Source organism: Hippocampus comes, unplaced genomic scaffold (assembly GCF_001891065.2).
Source record: "Hippocampus comes isolate QL1 unplaced genomic scaffold, H_comes_QL1_v1.1 scaffold562, whole genome shotgun sequence".
Classification (NCBI taxonomy): Eukaryota; Metazoa; Chordata; class Actinopteri; order Syngnathiformes; family Syngnathidae; genus Hippocampus; species Hippocampus comes.
Window position 1 is genome coordinate 421,697 of NW_017805537.1, and position 16,955 is coordinate 438,651.

The window sequence follows — 16,955 nt, forward strand, 5'->3', positions numbered from 1 at the left end:
GAGGACCTGGAATTAACACACACTCAAACACACACGTTTGAAATAATTACAAGTGTTGTTTATATTCTGAATCATCCTGCGAGACCCAACGTTACTTACTTCGCAGTTGCGTTGTGGTTTGAGGACAACGCGGCTTCTCGCTTTCCGTAGTAAAGTGGAGCGGAGTCGATGGCGTCGTCATGTTACTAAGCAGCAGGAGGAAAAAAAGTATTGAGTGTAGGCGGGTTAATTGACGCAAGAGCGAATTGCAGAGCATGGTTTGGTGACAGACAGTTGTCAGCAGCCAATGTGCGCTCTCATCCTGTAAACGTCACACTGTTGTCGGACAACTGAGGGAATTAGTAAAGACACTGAAGTGGTTGCCGTGTTAGATTCAGAATACCTTGGTATTAAGCATGTATTTCGGAATTATAGCACGGGAAGCACTAACGTTTTAAACGAGTCCAGTACACCCACATAAAGGGGTTATAATGGACCAAACAGTTACGCTGTATTAATCACATTTTTACGTCAGAGAAATCCGCTACTTTCGCCATGGCTTCCCCGAGGTAATGTAGAATAGTTAGCATCTTTGTATCTTCAACCAATTCGGTCAATCCAATGTAATTCCGCATGAAACAACGACAATAAGGCACGCGGCTAAACTAACGCTAGCTATTCTCCATCCCCTTTTTTCCTAGCGCCATCCGAGATAAGCTGCGAAAGCAGCGGCGATCCTTGCAAGAAACCTTGGGGAAACTCAAACGTGAGGGCGACGACGAGCAGGTAAAATTAATTACACGAGAAGAGGTTTTCAAATATGACTAGCTTTGTCGTCCGGTTTCCTTTTCGGTATTTTTTGTCCAATGTGAGTTTTTGTCAGAGTTGTTTGTTTCTGCCATGTTTTTGTCTTTTTTGTCAGATTTTTGTCCAAGTTTTGTCATATTTTAAAAGATTTTATGTGTTTAACATTTTTTGTCACATATTTCTGTTGCCATATAATTGTCAGTTTTTGTTCGTTTCGTCATCATTTTCTTTTTATCAGTGTTTTCTCAGTTGTTGCTTTTTTTCCAACCTGATTTTTGTCAGGTTTGAATTTTTGCAGTCATTTTTTTGGGGGGATCACAGATGTGATTCTGATTCTGATTCTGATATGGTGCCTTGGGAGGAGCAAGGCCTTTGGGGCGGCATCTTAGTGCCTATTATAAAGAGCCAAACCTGAGTACTTTTATCTTATTTGACTGAAATGCTCAGGCATGCTTGAGTAAATCGTGTTCAACGTGACTCAACATGTTCTTTCCAGGCTCTGTTTCCGTCCTCCAGGCTGAGTGAAGAGTCGCTACAGACAACAATGAGGGTTGGTGTACAGGACGATTTCCGTATTTTGAACGTCTTTTTCCTTGCAATATTAACTATTTCGTTCACTTGTTAACTATGCATGTTATGTGTTGTGTTGCAGGACGCTCAAAGCAGCGAGGAAGACCCTGGAGAAACCCTGAAGCAAAAGTTACGGGCCCAGAGACAGATGAGAAGGAAAAGGGTTTGTCTTGTTCTCACTCAATTCTGACAGGCACAATGTCACACATACTTACATGTGGCAATATTAGTTTAGTATGAGTAAAAGTATTAGTTTAGTATTAGTAAAAACAAGACACAGACACCTACAGAGAGCTCGGTCAGTGACCTGAACCAGAAGGAATTGCTTTGTTTTCTTCGGCCAAATGTGCAACTCATTTTAACACGATAACTTATCACATTAAAACGTGAAACATATCGGTCTAAAATGCTAATTTTATCACATTATTACCGTATATGATATTGAGCTGTATTTTTTTCTGGTGTGGCAGCTATACACTTCTGAAACATCTGGCAAGTTTTTGCCATCATTTCGGTTTGAGATTGTGTCACTCACTTCTCTGCCATCCGGAAGAATAATCCTGATCTTTACAAATAATAACAAATGGTCTCCAATCCTAAGTGTAAATAGAACTTACTGGACTTGCAAATTGTGGTTGTGTTAATAGCTATTGGAGCAGATTTCCACCCAGGAGTTCCCCGCTGATGACGTGCAGGAGCTTGCCAGCGCTCGGCACCTCAGTGAAGATGAAGGCTCTTCAAAGAGGACCACAGACCTTCAGAGAACGAGTGAGTCCTACAAATTCCATGAGAGCTGGGGGGGGGGAAATGGACAACGATATGAGTCAATGATCAAGTAACCATGTCATGTTACTCAGACAGCAATAAAAATACTCCAAATGTTGTTCTTTCACTTTGGAATATGCTGACGTTTCCTAAAGTGACCCACAAAACACCAAAAAGCAAAAATATTCCAAAGTGGCATTTGTAAAAGTGCCACTGAGGCTATTCCGGGTCAAATTTGACCCATCTCTTCTAAAATGGAATTTAGATCTTATCAACGTGTGTTAAAACCCGTCTGTGGCATTTTGCATGTGTAAACTGGTGGGCTTTAATTCGGTTGTTATAACAGATTAAAAAAAAAATGTTGGTAATATTATCTGCATTTTGCAGATTTTTGTGTGTCTAAAACACATCCCTCGCAGTAAATGGGTGTTCACTGTATGTCTCTTTCTAAATGACACTTCTCCTCCCCCCCAATGTATTTCATCGTCGAGGCCTTGCCTCCAAAGCCCCGAAGAGTCGCGCCTCGCAGCAGTTTGACCGCTTTGTCACGCGCCGTTTGGAGGAGAAGCTGAGAGCGGCCAGGGTGAGCGTGGAAGAAATCTGGATGTCGTTCGGGCAGGGCAAGAAGGTGTTCATTTGCGTGTTGTCGTGCGCTCCAGTCGCAAGGCGAAAGCCTCCAGCGTCAGGAGGCGTCGGAGGTCGACGCCAGTCGCCTGCGCGGCCTCCGGGACAGAACGACGGTCACGAGGTCTGACAGAGAGGTGAGTACAGGTGTCAAGATTAATTGACAACTAATCAATCAGCAGATGAATCTGCAACGATTTTGATAATTGAGTGAATGTTGAGAGCCAATTTGAATGGTGGATAAAGCGCGTGGCTGAAGTTCCTCTTCTGCGTGACAGGTGGATTCGGAGGCCGATTCCAGCACTCAGCCTGTTCCTCAGGCCGCCAGCTCTCGGGTGAAGTTCCAGGAGAGCAGCAAATGCGTAAGGCCGCCACTCTTGACTTGCTTCTTTTGCATTTGGAGCACATTCCAATTTTGGGTGTGACGGCAGCCAAAAAAAAGCCAAAAACAAAAACGAACGAATTGACCTATCCCTTCCAATACGTTTGGTCACAGTACACAGACTTATACCATGGCTGAGAGACGCACCAATTTGTCTCAAACCATTTATTTCTATTCCGATTGAACAGGTGGAAAAGGAGCGGCCAACCACCGAGGAGGCGTACAACTTCTTCACGCTCAACTTTGAGCCAGAGCCCGAGCCGGAGGAGAGCACCAGCGGAAAGAGTCAGAAGCAGAGGAAAACGGGCGAGGATGGCGGCCAAGAGCCGGAAGAGGCTGAGGAACCCAGCCCCGAACAAAGCCAAGACCGTGTAAGATGTACTTTGATAACTTGGGATGGAAATGGATCTTTCCGCCGTGACGTCACATGTACTTCCGCTGGGCGGAAAACGGGAGCGTTCCACTCGTAAATGCATCCTTCCGTGTAATTTTACATTTCGACAGCCGTAATATTTTGCTGAATGACTACAACACAACGCAACTGAGCATTTTCCATATATTAGTGAGAAAGTGGCTTCCACAATCCCGTGTTTGTTCTCGCCCCCTCCGCCTTTAGAACGAGGAAGAACCGCTCATGCAAGACGAGGACGGCAACGTCTTTGTCATCGAGCAAACGTCCAAGGATTTTGTGGAAGTCAAGAGCGCAGAGTACATCGGCCTGCGGGCTCTCGCCCTGCGCCACCGCGCACTCGTCTACACGCCGAGCTCTCAAACGGGTATGAAAATGGCTTGTTTGTTGCCGTGTTGCACCGCCTCTTTGCGCTTTTTCAATACCGGCATTATTTCAAGGTCTTGGTCCTCGTGAAGGCTGCCGATACCAAGCACCGATACTTAATGCACTTAAAGGTGGTGCTGCACTGCAGCCTTTTGACACACCAGCGAATGAGAAAGACAAAAAGGTGTTTTTTTTTTTTTTTCATCATTATCCGTCGTTGTGTTAATTGTACAACTAAAGTACCAGTCGTATCGGTACTTGTTATCGGTATCAGTGAGTACTCAAGCAATAATATGTACTAGTATCAGTCTAAAAAAAACTGTGGTGTCGTGTATCCCCAAGATTAATTTGTTCCTTGACGAAGCATGGAGCTGAATTTACTTTTATCATCTTGTTTATAATGAAGACAAATAAGACAATATTGGCTTTAAAAAAAAAAGTTTTCCCACCTCCGTGTCATAGTGCCAATCTCAGTGAAACTCCCCGAGAACGTGAGGCCTCGCTATCTGGAGGAGGAGGGTCTTTACGTGGGCGAGCGGCCTACCGTGACGTCCACCAACGAGAACATTCTGGAGAACCGCATTTTGAAAATGGAGGAGGTGAGTTTGCCGACACGCCTTACCGCCGCCGTCTTCCTCCAGTGTGTCCTTTTGGCACTTTTTTTTTTCTGTTATTCCTTTGAGGGAGCCAAATGGTTCGGCGATGACGGCAGGATCATCGCTCTGCCGGACCCCATCAAGGAATCCTCTACCAGGCCGCCGCTCTTCCATATGGAGGACGACCTGGATCCCGCCCTGCAAACGGTGTACAGGAAGGTCAGCTGTCACCATCCATACATCATCCAAAGTGGGGTTGCGACATTCCAGGAAGTTTCACAGTTGCAAACCTTTGATCGGAATTCATGGGAATAAACCGGGGCTTTACAAAATTGAAGGTTGTCTCTTAATAGGCTGCCTTTTTTTTTTCTTTATTGTGTTACGAGCTCTGTGCAGAATGTTTACATTCATGCTTGAATGTGCGTGACTCTCACTTCACAGTTAATACCCAAGGCAAGTTTCCCATTTTGGGATATTTCCATAATTCCACAGCTTCAAGTCTCAGGAAAATTGACTTAAAATGTTTCACCACCTTCGTGCACTGTCATGTCTTTTTTTTTTTTTTTTGTGGATTTCATTGACAGTCAGATTTAGTGCACCGCAGTCTGGTTTGACATAACGAATGTACACAGGCGTTCAAATCAATTGTTTGACTTTAATTTCCCCAATTTTGGCATCGCCGCTTCTTCAGCCGCTCAATTCCAGGCACGTCCAACAGCACAGCACCGACGCGGCGGACGGCGTCGCGGAGGGACGCTACCAGCTGGACGTGGATGTGTCGGGACTCATCTTCGCCCATCACCCGCTCTTCAGTCGCGAGCACGTGCTGGCGTCGCGTCTGGCTCAGCTGTTCGACCAGTACCTCAGTCGACAGCGCAACAACCTCGCGGAGCACCTCACGGACAAGGTTATGGCGCTGCTATGTTAATATCAGCGGAATATGTGTCATGCTCGGCAGTAGAAAGTGTGAGAAAAGATTCCAAAAAGTCGCGTTCATTGCTTATTGTTGACGGTTAAAATAGAACGGGTTCAGTGATGCATGCGTTGGTGTGCTGCAGTTGAACGGCTTGAGGAACACCATGAGGAACATGCTGGAGATCCACAGCGAGCTGAGCCTCTCCCAGGCCATGCAGCAGAGGATCGTAGAGTACAGCGTGGAGGTCAAGTCAGTGGTCTCGGCTTGCCGTCCCGACCCGATTTCCCCGTTACCCGCACAATTTTTCCCACCATCCACGTCCGGATGTCCCGACAGGAACACGCGTCTACTGCGGGACGGTGAGCAGGAGAAGGACAGGATGCTGCTGAAGAGCTTGATCAAAGTCTGGAAGGAGCTCAAGGCCCTCAGGGAGTTTCAGAAGTTCGCCAACACGCCTTATAAGCTCTATCTGAGACGGTAAGCGTTTTGGGTTTTTTTTGTTTTGTTTTTTTCCCTCTACTCTCTTGTGCTTTAACAGGCCAAAACATTAGGTACATCTGTTTTTTTTTTTTTTTTTTTTTTATAAACACACAGTCCAGCAGCTGCTGGCCTTTTGTTCTTTCAATTGTATCTTTTTTTTTTAATTTGAAAAAAAGGGCTATGTCTCTACTTCACAATGTCATATTCACGCACGCCTGTCTTATTTCACCGGAATTCAACTTGCAGACATATTTAAGTGACAGTTGTTTGATGTCCAATTCACACAATGCGCTGCAAAGAAGTGTGTCCGTACTCTGTGTGACACTTATGTCGTGGGCCCCAGGGAGAACGTGGACCGCCAGTCGGACGAGCGCCAGTACGAGAGCGACATTTTGTCCGAGGTGTGGGAGCTCGAGGCCGAAGGCGAGGTAGACTACCAGAGCAAGCTGGCCGAGTACAAGAAGCAGCTTGGCGAGTGGAAGGCTTGGAAGAGGAAACAGGTGGCCACACATGTGCATGTCTCCGCCGTGATCGTTACGATATCAAATCCAGTGGTATGAGGTCAGGAACAGCAAAGCCTTCTCGGCTTCAGAAGCACTGACTGACATGTACGCGCAAACATTTGGCTTGGCTGAGCTGCTTCCATTTCATCATCTCTGTTGCCTTGCCATTCTCATCTGCCAAATGTCTTTGCAGTTATCACTGTTGGCCCATGTGATTTGAAACCTTTAATTTAAATCTTACCCTTGCCTTGATGGCCTCTTGCTTGCTCATGCAGGGTTCGCTTGGTCTCTTAATTTAAGTCAAGCAGGAGAGGTGGGGGAGAAGCAGCAGTAAAACAGGCCAAAATCCCAATGTCAGGCAGGTTAAGAGACCAGTTGCATAACAATAACGGATCGTACATTGCTCTCTGCAGAAATCCAAGAAGAAGAAGCGAAAGAAGAAGAAAGGACAAACTCAGGATGAAACAGAAGAGGAAGACCAAGAGGTGAGCGAATCCGAGGGGCCCGACGAAGAAGGGCCTCCCAAGCCGGAGCCCCCGGAAAAGCTGGACTTTGAGGTCATCAAGCAGCAGGTCCGCGAGAAAGCGTCCAGAATACGCCGCAAGCCTGGCGAGGCCAATCTGATTCCGGAGTTGACTGCTTCTGGAAAGATTTCTGAGGCCGAGCTCTGCCCCAGGTACGAGGACCGTGAGTTTTGCGGCCGTCGGCAAATACCGATTGACTGTGTGAGATTAGGGAGGAATCTCATTGATTTTGAACAATGGCTACTCTGGTAATGTTCTAATGCCCCTTTGGTAGAGGCGAATTGGCTCGACGAGAGGACGTTGCCAGACGCTCAGTTTTCATCAAGATTCTGTACAACGATAAGGAGGTGTCGCAGACCAACAGCCGCATGCTCACCTCTGACTTCAGAGTGCACTTTGGGGAGATTTTCAACCTGAAGATCGTCAACTGCCCCCGTAGCATTACCTTACAGGTACGGCATGTTTGCTTCATCCACACACGATGGACTAGCTCCTGACCTTTTCACCATCACATCACATTTATTTGCGCTTTCTCTGCATGCACCGCTCGTAAACAATGCCTGCATATCTCAAGTATTAATGCCTCATCCCTGGTGCTTGCATTTTAGCCTGTTTTACTGCCGCTTCTCCATTTACAACATCCACTCGATTTAACCTCCTCACCCACATGTTCCACTGGATTCATTTGATTTTTATTATTAATATCGACATTTTTTTAAGGAAATTGAAAAAAAAATCTTTCGGGGGACACAACCCAAAACACAACAATTTTGGTCATTATTTTCAGTTCAGCGCTAGCCACTTTTTGCTAGTCGCATTTTGCTACCAGGAAATACCGTGTTTCTAAACATGATGACAAGATCTATTCCACAAGCTATTTGGCATCCATATTATCCGCGTATTTGCGCTGTACAGGTCTTCGAGGAGGTGGGATCGTCGTGCTTGCTCCTAGCACAAGTCTACGTGCCTGTGCCACATTCCTCGGTGTTGCCGGCCAATGCCTCCATCGAGGAGTTTGAGTTCAGCAGCAACCAGAGGGTGATGTTTGACCACGAGGGCGTGGGCAGTGGTCAGTGTCTCTCTTTTTAAATGTATTTAACCGCAGATCATAATAATACAGTCGATAAAGTTCAATAAAAGAGGGGCGGACCTAAAAAAGAGCCCCTCATGAGGTCACTGATGCGCAAACCTCCATCAAGCCCAAACAATGATAATTTGGTTCCATTTTTTTTCATGCATTGTTTTTTTTCATATTTGTAATTTCATTTTTGTTTTGATGATGAAATACACAGATGTTCCCCTTTCCTTCACGGCCGAAGGCAGTGACAACGTGATCCTTCTGACCTCCGGCAAGGTGTCGTGCTGCGTTTCATGGGGCGTCGACGAGGACGACGTGCCACTCGCGCCTCCCATGTCTCAGCATCCCAGCATCCTTCACGGGTAGGCGAGCCAATTGTTTAGATTTTTTTTTTTAATTGCTTTTTGTTCTGCAACATATTGAGGTTATTATAATTAAAGACAACAAATGAAAAAAACTAAACTTGAAAGAACATTTTTGTGAACAATAAAAACAAAAATGCTTCAAAAGATGAATCAATAACTGAAACTAATAACTTGCGATTTTACATGTTACTGTATTGTATACAAGCAAATGATTCGAGCACTGAATGCATTTTTCCCTCACAGTGGCGTGGGTCCTGTTGACGCCATCTCCCACATCGGCTCATCCGGCGATACGAAAAAAATCAGCGAGTGGGCCATGCAGTCTCGACTGGACCCCAACGATCCCAAAAATGCCTCCATTATGCAGCTGCTTAAAGTATGCACCTAAAAAAAAAAAAAAAAACATTCAGTCACCACACAAACGTGTCACGTACACGTGTCTTTATTTGTGTGTGCATCAGGTGGCCAGCAGCGGCGAGGTGACGGCCCCTGACTACTTCCGTCTGGAGCAGCTGCAAGAGGAGTTCAACTTTGCCAGCGACGAGGAATTGGCGCAGTCACGGCGCTTCCGCCTGCTGGCGCTCCGGAACCAGGAGGTGCCAGAGTTTCGCAACTACAAGTGCGTCCCCTCTCGCGAGAGAGAGGTCACCGATAAAGTGTTTCAGGTAAGTGGCAGTGACAGGACCTGTCACGGCATCAAGAAATGCGATTTGACAGAGGTGGTGTCTCGTAAGCAGCCTGAAACATAATTGAAAAAATATGCTGAAAAGATACATACCGGAATGTCGTTTTCAAATTTTAAAAGAAACCATTTGTTCGGAAAAGAGAAGTCATCTGAAAATTATGGTCTATTCGCTGTGGAAAAGTCCTGGTTTTTTTTTCTCTTCCCCTTACAGGACTACGAAAAGAGGCTGAAGGAAGGCGAGATCATCGACACCAAAGAACATCTCGATTCCCATCGAGCCTTGGTTGCCAAGTACCTCCAGAAGGTGATTGAGCAAAGCAATCGGATGTCACTTGCTATCAAATGTTTCAGAGGGTTCTTCGGGTAAATGGCGGCTCATCGTTCAAGCTGCTGTATTCACCTGCAATGAACGGACGTTCAGAGTAGTCCTGCTTACTGTATTGTGGATGTTTAAAGAAGCTGGGAGAGGGGAAAAAAAAAACCAGACTTCACATTGTATTCACCTGCAATGAACGGACGTTCAGAGTAGTACTTTCCCGTCGACAGATTCGTGAGGCAGTAATCCACAGGTTCCTCCTGGCCAGCCATCACTTCCTGCTGTCCGACATGGTCATCGAGGAGGAGATGCCGTGTTTTGGGTAACTTATTCCAAAAGTGCTCATTCCGCTCAACTGCATTTGCATCATTTCAGCTCATCTCATGTTGTAGACCCTTTCCTAGTGTTTGTAAGCAAAGGCTACATCCAGGTGGCGGAAAAGTAAGCAGCCATCGCTGACTGGAACTGAAAGCCATGACAAAAAGCTTTGGGTTATTTGCAAGGAATTAAAAAATGGGCCCAGAAAAAACCGGAACTGAAAGCCATGACAAAAAGCTTTGGGTTTATTTGCAAGGAATTAAAAAATGGGCCCAGAAAAAAAGCTCCATTTTTTTCCCCCCAGAGCTGCTTGTATAAAATGTTTGATTGGGCTGTCTGAGTAATTTCGCAAAACATGGCTAGCCTGCTAGCTAACGTTAGCCCTATAGGGCGCTATACGTTTGAGCATTCTGTCCCCCCTTCCAAGCAATTTACGTCACTTCACATCTTTTCAAATGGCACTTCAAACAGTTAAACTACAACGGTAGAGAAGAAGGTTCAAATTACAGTTCGCCATTGTTGTTCCTTGGTCAAATGACACGGAAGGGCTCGCTTACTCACGCTGCCACCTGGAAGCACGTCATAGTGAATAGAAACCTTCGATTCTGTTGTGGGTTTCTCATGCATGTTGCATGTCCTCGTAGAGAAAGCACTAACTTCATTTTATGTCTTGTATTTCCTCTGCATGTTTTTTTCTGTCTATTTCTGTAACAAAATCAAACACACACAAAAAAAATGAAAAGCGGAGCACATTTGCAAAGAGTGCCAGATCGCCACCTTCGAGATGGCGGTGCATTTTTAGAGCTGAGGAATCCTGAGCCGATAGAAATGACTGGCAGGGCAGAGTTGCTGATGTAAGTACGAGTAACGTGTATCTACGTCTTCGGAAGTGGAACTATAAGCTTTTTTTTTTTTAAATTCTGGGACCAGTCAAGGCGCCATTTAGGAGCAGTTTGCAATCACAAAGGGGTTTGTTTGTCTGGGTTTTTTTTCCCCAAACCTAGTGTCTTTTGATCATGTTTTCTGTTTTACTTATCTCTTTGTTTTCTTCTGCTATGCATGTTTAACAGCGGTGCCGGTCCAGGGTATGTTCAGTATGTTCTTGTTTACCCCCCCATTCCCCATTCCCAGCTAGTTAGAACACATAACCCAACCCAGTAGCTCCCTCCACAGCTTTGCTGAGATTTTTTCTTAAATGTAACTCCAAATTGTTCAAAAATATGGAAAGATTTGCGTTTTTTCTTACCTTTCCTCCAATCGTGATTCTCATCCCAGTTTCCTCTTGCTTTTACTTGTGATTGCCATGTATGAAAGCGACAACAACGAACTGGTTTTGCTAAAATGAGGATGAAGCAGTTTCCTTCCTCACAATCGTCCCATAATGTTAATTTGTGCCGGTTTTCATGACAACAGTCGCAACTGAAAAATAGATTGCGCAGGAACCTTCTTGAATTCTGATTCTTTTGGAAGTCCAACGGTCTTTGTTCGTGTAAATCCCTGGCGGGGACTGAGCAATGTTAGCAGATAAAATCCTGTTGCCTTTTATTTATTTCTGTGAAGACAATTTGTCCTGAAATGTAGATCAGGGGTGTCCAAAGTTTTTCCTCTGAGAGCAGAAGACGGAAAAACGAGAGGATGCCAGAGCCACTCTGATATTCTTCAACTTTATATAAACACACCTAAACCAATCCATCAAGCCGTTAGGTACAACATTTATTTGTCAGCGTTATTTTGAAAGTGGAACCTCGGGTTTTGAATAATCTGTTCCAGCAGGTCTGCCTAAAACCGAATCTTACAAAATCCAAATTACAATTTCCCACCTGGTCTGCTTGGCAACTCTCTTACAAGTTGGGGTCAATATCGGCGTAATACAACCTTGTCAAATGTCAAGTCTTCAAAGTAAAAGCATGTTGGTATCATAACAGTTTCGCTACACTTTGATTATGCACACAATGGGTTTTGTTTTTAGCAGTCGCCAAAGAGAGTCAGCCGGACTTTGGACATCCCTGATGTAGATGAACATACACCACCACCGAATTTGCTGACTAAATATTTTGTGGGGAACCATCAGGATTTTGGGCCTCAACCTCTTCCACTTGGCTGAGCCCAAGCGTCCTCTGAAGCCTCAGAGGAAGGAGAGGAAGAAGGTGACGGCTCAAAACCTGTCCGACGGAGACATCAAGCTGCTGGTCAACGTCCTGAGGGCGTACGACATCCCCGTGCGCCGCTCGCAGAGCAGGTGAGCGGAAGTCCGCCGCACAACGTTGCACTTTGTAAATGCGCCCATACTTGTTTCCCAAGTCATCGACGCGCATCTGCATCATCTTGTCAGCATTCACTTGAGATCATTTGGCAAAATACCCTCACCCAAAAAAACGGAAAATGCATTCACGAAACACAGCAGATCCTTTTACTTACAAGAACTGATGATGTTTTGACGTTTGTGAAGTTCGTTACTGCCATCGAGCGGTAGAGTTCCTGAAATTCATTCTCAATTTGAGCGACATAAAGCCAAAAAAATGATTGCAACAGCGCAAAACTGGGGCACATGTGATGTCGGGGCGCCACTGAATTGTGCGTTATTTTCTCTAATATGTAACTTTGTCTTTATATTTTAGTAAAGCAGGACAGTCACAGGGTGCCATCCAGGCCAGTGACTGGCTCATCAGCCAGGTAGGACGGACGGACGGACTCACTGACGGCGGCACGTCAGGCTCAATGACAAGTGACGAGGTGTTTGTGTTGCGGAGGCAGGTCCAGGTGAGGCCCTTCGTGGAGGTCTCCTTCCAGCGCAACGTCTTCCAAACGACCACCGCCGACGGGCCCAACCCCTGCTGGAACGAGGAGCTGCAGCTGCCTTTTCGGTAAACCCGAGTCTTGTCGGCTGATGTAAACAGCTCAAATTTGAGGATAATAAATGCTCCTTTTTATTTTTCTCCCCGCCCCCATCAGCGCGCCAAACGGGGACTATAGCATCGCCAGCTTGCAGTCGGTCAAGGATGACGTCTTCATTAACATATTTGATGAGGTGGTTCGTGACATCGGGATGGTAAGCCGTTTGTTTTTTTCGTCGAGATGAGTGTTGTCAGCTTGGTCGAAACGTGAGAGCTTGTGGTGTACGCAGAGCGACAAAGACAAAGACAAAGGCAAAACGCTGCACACTCGGGTGGAGAAGCACTGGTTGGGCTCCGTCAAGATTCCCTTCAGCACCATCTACGCGCAGTCCAGGGTCAGACGCTTTCTTTCATAGGGGAGATGATACTAATCTAAACAGTGATACTAAGGAAACTAATCTGTACAGTGAGATACTACTCTCTCCGTGGAGAGATTACATTTTTTATACACAAACACACACACACACACACACACACATATATTTAATAATTTGAGAACATCAACATATTCTGGAAATAAAAACACCAATATCAATGTAAGAATAAGATATTTGAAAGGTAAGCAAATATGATATATCCAGAGAGAAAAAAAATGGACAAAATGTTGGATGAAATCTATGCACTTGCCACCTGAAAAATCCAACCTGTGGACAAAAATATGAAGTGATAAATGTTCACATTTCCTTAAAATAAATACATAAATACACAAATACTGTGAGTAAAAAAAAAAGAAAAGACTTAGAAAGTTACCAAAATATTAGACAAAAATTGTGACAAAAATTTGATTTCCAAATGGACAGAAAAACACAAACGTTGGAAAAATAATAAAAATATTAAAATATTACATGAAGGAAAACTACTGACGTCTCACTCAAGTATTGATTGAAAAATGCAAATCTTTAAAAAGAAACAGATTCACAAATATTAAATGATAATAATGCGTGCGTGTGCGCATGGCGGCAGATCGACGGCACGTTCAAGGTGAACACGCCGGCCGTGCTGCTGGGCTACAGCAAGGAGCGCAGCAGCAGCAACACGGGCGCCTACGAGGCCATGCAGAGCCTGTGCCAGGGAGCCTTCATCACGCTCTTCATCACCATCGAGCCTCAGCTGCTGCCCGGCGAATCCATCAGGGAGAAGGTCGGCCTCTTGACGTGTCGCCACGACGACAGCCACTAGTATGCATGTGTGACCACTTGGACCGCCTTGCCTCAAATAGTGGCCACCGACGCACCCATCTCTATAGTTTTGTGTCAATTTCACTTTTTTTTTTTTGTACTTTTCAAAAAAAAAAAATGCTTCGAGCATGTCGTTAACACTTTTGTTTGCACTTTTTTGTTTTGAATCTTTCCCCAGTAGTCCCCGCACTGTCATTCATTTCTCTCCTTTCTGCTTCTCTGCATGTTCTAGATAAAGGAACTCAAGGTAACCCGTCTGCTAGCGTCGCACGTCAGCCGCTCCTTTCCCGCCTTCCTCTCCTGCCCACCTTTGAATTTCTCCTCTTCAGTTTGACAGCCAAGAGGACGAGCGTCTGCTGCAGGCAGCCGAGCGCTTCGAGCGCGTGGCGGCCGCCGAGTTCCCGGGCCGGCCGTGCACGACCACCGTGGTGGACCTCAACGGCAAGACGGTCTTCATCACACGCTACATACGACCGCTCAACCCGCCGCAGGAATTGTTGGCCGAAGAACCTCAGGAGGCCACGGTGAGACTTTGTGGTTCAAGCACTTGAAAGTTTGTTCTCGTCGACTACAAAATAAATGGTGCCGTTATTGATGGTACCATGTACGGATTATGAATGCCATTTATCCATAAGAGCCTCTTTTTAAATGACTGTGTGTACTGTCGTGTTCATAGCTTGGGTGTGTGCCTTTAAGGGGCGTGGCCTAGTGCCTGAGATCAAGAACTTGAGTCAGTGAGTCCATTCTGAGCATTTGTGCTTCCAGGAACTCCCTGCGAGTGTTGTCATTTTCTATATGGGCGTTTAATTGTTGATCTCATTCAATCATTCTGAAACTTCAAGCTCCAAAAGTTCACTGAGGTGGCACAAAGCAAAAATCAGACCAAGTGACAACTTTTTAGACAAAAAGAACTTGAATGTTGCAGGAGCACTATGTAAGTCGCATGATTTCTCTCCACGCAGGCCCAGGTGGCGCGCTTTGTGTCGCTCATTCCGTCTCTACCGGACAGAGTGTCCTTCGCTGGCATCTGTGACCTGTGGAGCACCTGTGATGTCAGTATCATGTCCTCGAGACCAGACTGTGTGTGTGTGTGTGTGTGTGTGTGTGTGTGTGTGTGTGTGTGTGTGTGTGTGTGTGTGTGTGTGTGTGTGTGTCTGTGTGTGTCTGCTTGTGTGTGTAAGTAGACGCTTTCTTGGACCATATCAAGGAATTATTTTGGATACTTCTTTCCAGCAATTCCTGACGTTGCTGGCTGGAGATGAAGAGGAACACGCCGTGTTGTTGTGCAACTACTTCCTGTTCCTGGGCAAGAAGGCTTGGCTCGTTATTGGCACTGCCATACCGGAGGTTAGGCAGCCATTCTGTGTATGCGGTGCCGCATCAATTTGATTTAATTTAAAAAAAAAAACTCTTTGTTCCTTGTCAGCGACATGACCATGTGAAGCGATTTTGCGTCCGTCCGGCTGCTTTTCAAAGGTTGTTTTGTGTTGGCAGGGCTCCAGCGCCTACGTGCTGACGCTGGAACAGGGCCGCTACCTGATCTGGAACCCCGGCAGCGGGCAATACTACGGACAGTACGACACCTTCTGCCCCCTGCAGGCGGTCGGCTGCCTCGTCAATGCCGACAACGTCAGTCAATAAACCGCTTGCAACAATCGTGTTGTAAAAACACACCAAAAAAAGCATTTGAAAAAATTAACAGTTGAATGATGGTTTTTGTTTTTAATTTTAACATTTCCGGAAGGATTACCGTAATTTCCCCAATTGAAGACACCACCTAACATAATTATAATGAGAAGTAAATCGTTGTTTGTTTGTGGCAGGTGTGGTTCAACATTCAAGAGCACACGTCCCCCATGAGGATAAGCTTCGACGTGAGCCGAGCCAATGGCTGGAGGCCCTTTTTTACACGCTCCTTCGCCCATCCCGGACTCTCCAGCGTGCAGGTGACTATACCGCACTTGTTTGTACGCACGGCTGGCAATTATTTCATCATACATGTGGTTATGTGCATCGTTGCGCAGCCAGAAGAGCTGGTATACCGACACTCGGACAAAGCGACCGCAGTCGAGCTGCAAGAGAGGTGAGCAATTCCCATTGTCAGGGGAAAAAATATTTTGGGGCTCTTTTCAATCGTTGTTTAAAATATTTTGTCATGTTTAAAAAAAAAAAAGGATTTTATATTGTTTTTAGTATTTTGCTGGTCATAGCGAAAATATTTTCATTCAATTAATTCTAATGTAGCTGTCCTGTTTGGGTAGTTTCAAAGCTCTCTATTTGAAAGAGCGGAATTGTTGTCGCGTCAGGCTGGAGAAGCTGCTGCGCGACAAGCTGATGGAGTGGCGCCCCCACCGGCCCACCCGCTGGAACCGCTACTGCACCAGCGCCCTCAAGCACTTCCTGCCCAGTCTGGAGCAGGGCGCCAGCGGCCCAGGCGGCAACGCCGGACGTGATCTGGCGGAGGGTCACCGGCACGAGCTGCAGAACCTGCTGGGTGACAACCGGGTGAGCGGCGACAACAACAAAAAGAGTTTTCAGTTCTGCCGATTTTTATTCATTCATTTATTTATTTTACATGTATTTTTCAGGACGCTGCCAATTCTGATACTTGGCAGAATAAAATTCTGATAACTGATTAATGAGACGATGAAATAAAACTAGATATAATCATGTTTGGTGTGGCTCCTTCATGGGGTCTGACGCTTCATTCCCCCCGCCAGATTTCGGGGTTCCCGCTGCACATGGCTTTCTCGGAAATGGGTCCCGTGGTGGAGGCGGTGCACAGCACGGGGGTGCACACCATTCAGACAGCCAACGTGGAATTCGCCTTGGCCGTCTACGTCCACCCATACCCCAACAACGTACTCTCTGTCTGGGTGTACCTCGCTTCTCTCGTGCGTGCCTGACAGGCACACAAACCAGCAACATACGAAATATAAAATTAGCTTCTTTCCACCGATTACAACTTCACTTTTGTATCATGAGGTAGGACGGTCGGTGGTCGAGCCCTGCTCCCAACGGCGAAAATCGCAAATACGACATATAAAATTAGCTTCTTTCCACCTATTACAACTTCACTTTTGTATCATGAGGTAGGGTGGTCGAGCCCTGCTCCCAACGGCGAAAATCGCACAAAAAGCTTTGTACGTTCCGATAAATGCCACAAGAGGTCAGCATTTCTCTCTTCGTATGAGGGTAAA

The 16,955-nt window shown here is 45.9% G+C and overlaps 1 protein-coding gene across 7 annotated transcripts in view; it reads left to right on the plus strand.

Moving 5' to 3' along the window:
* The first annotated feature begins 308 nt into the window (after window positions 1-308).
* cc2d2a (coiled-coil and C2 domain containing 2A) overlaps window positions 309-16,955 on the plus strand; it is a 26,903-nt gene continuing 10,256 nt past the window's right edge. Inside the window, exons 1-40 of one of the 7 annotated variants that reach the window (XM_019878328.1) lie at window positions 309-548; window positions 681-765; window positions 1,283-1,336; window positions 1,439-1,519; window positions 2,004-2,124; window positions 2,613-2,704; window positions 2,781-2,882; window positions 3,024-3,107; window positions 3,316-3,498; window positions 3,744-3,903; window positions 4,365-4,501; window positions 4,586-4,717; window positions 5,190-5,405; window positions 5,557-5,663; window positions 5,751-5,891; window positions 6,238-6,394; window positions 6,811-7,073; window positions 7,196-7,373; window positions 7,837-7,990; window positions 8,214-8,361; window positions 8,608-8,740; window positions 8,826-9,029; window positions 9,261-9,353; window positions 9,596-9,687; window positions 10,427-10,537; window positions 11,755-11,922; window positions 12,302-12,356; window positions 12,438-12,547; window positions 12,636-12,732; window positions 12,808-12,912; window positions 13,541-13,717; window positions 13,988-14,002; window positions 14,085-14,279; window positions 14,718-14,807; window positions 14,989-15,102; window positions 15,250-15,384; window positions 15,579-15,701; window positions 15,780-15,838; window positions 16,062-16,260; window positions 16,476-16,664. In XM_019878328.1, the coding sequence (XP_019733887.1) occupies window positions 535-548; window positions 681-765; window positions 1,283-1,336; window positions 1,439-1,519; window positions 2,004-2,124; window positions 2,613-2,704; window positions 2,781-2,882; window positions 3,024-3,107; window positions 3,316-3,498; window positions 3,744-3,903; window positions 4,365-4,501; window positions 4,586-4,717; window positions 5,190-5,405; window positions 5,557-5,663; window positions 5,751-5,891; window positions 6,238-6,394; window positions 6,811-7,073; window positions 7,196-7,373; window positions 7,837-7,990; window positions 8,214-8,361; window positions 8,608-8,740; window positions 8,826-9,029; window positions 9,261-9,353; window positions 9,596-9,687; window positions 10,427-10,537; window positions 11,755-11,922; window positions 12,302-12,356; window positions 12,438-12,547; window positions 12,636-12,732; window positions 12,808-12,912; window positions 13,541-13,717; window positions 13,988-14,002; window positions 14,085-14,279; window positions 14,718-14,807; window positions 14,989-15,102; window positions 15,250-15,384; window positions 15,579-15,701; window positions 15,780-15,838; window positions 16,062-16,260; window positions 16,476-16,661 (5,070 nt within the window). In that variant the 5' untranslated portion in view covers window positions 309-534 and the 3' untranslated portion in view covers window positions 16,662-16,664. Of the gene's footprint in view, window positions 549-680; window positions 766-1,282; window positions 1,337-1,438; window positions 1,520-2,003; window positions 2,125-2,612; window positions 2,705-2,780; window positions 2,883-3,023; window positions 3,108-3,315; window positions 3,499-3,743; window positions 3,904-4,364; window positions 4,502-4,585; window positions 4,718-5,189; window positions 5,406-5,556; window positions 5,664-5,750; window positions 5,892-6,237; window positions 6,395-6,810; window positions 7,074-7,195; window positions 7,374-7,836; window positions 7,991-8,213; window positions 8,362-8,607; window positions 8,741-8,825; window positions 9,030-9,260; window positions 9,354-9,595; window positions 9,688-10,426; window positions 10,538-10,753; window positions 10,769-11,754; window positions 11,923-12,301; window positions 12,357-12,437; window positions 12,548-12,635; window positions 12,733-12,807; window positions 12,913-13,540; window positions 13,756-13,987; window positions 14,003-14,084; window positions 14,280-14,717; window positions 14,808-14,988; window positions 15,103-15,249; window positions 15,385-15,578; window positions 15,702-15,779; window positions 15,839-16,061; window positions 16,261-16,475; window positions 16,665-16,955 lie in introns of those variants that run through there. The other 6 variants (XM_019878331.1, XM_019878330.1, XM_019878334.1 and 3 more) reach the window with 6 other exon arrangements.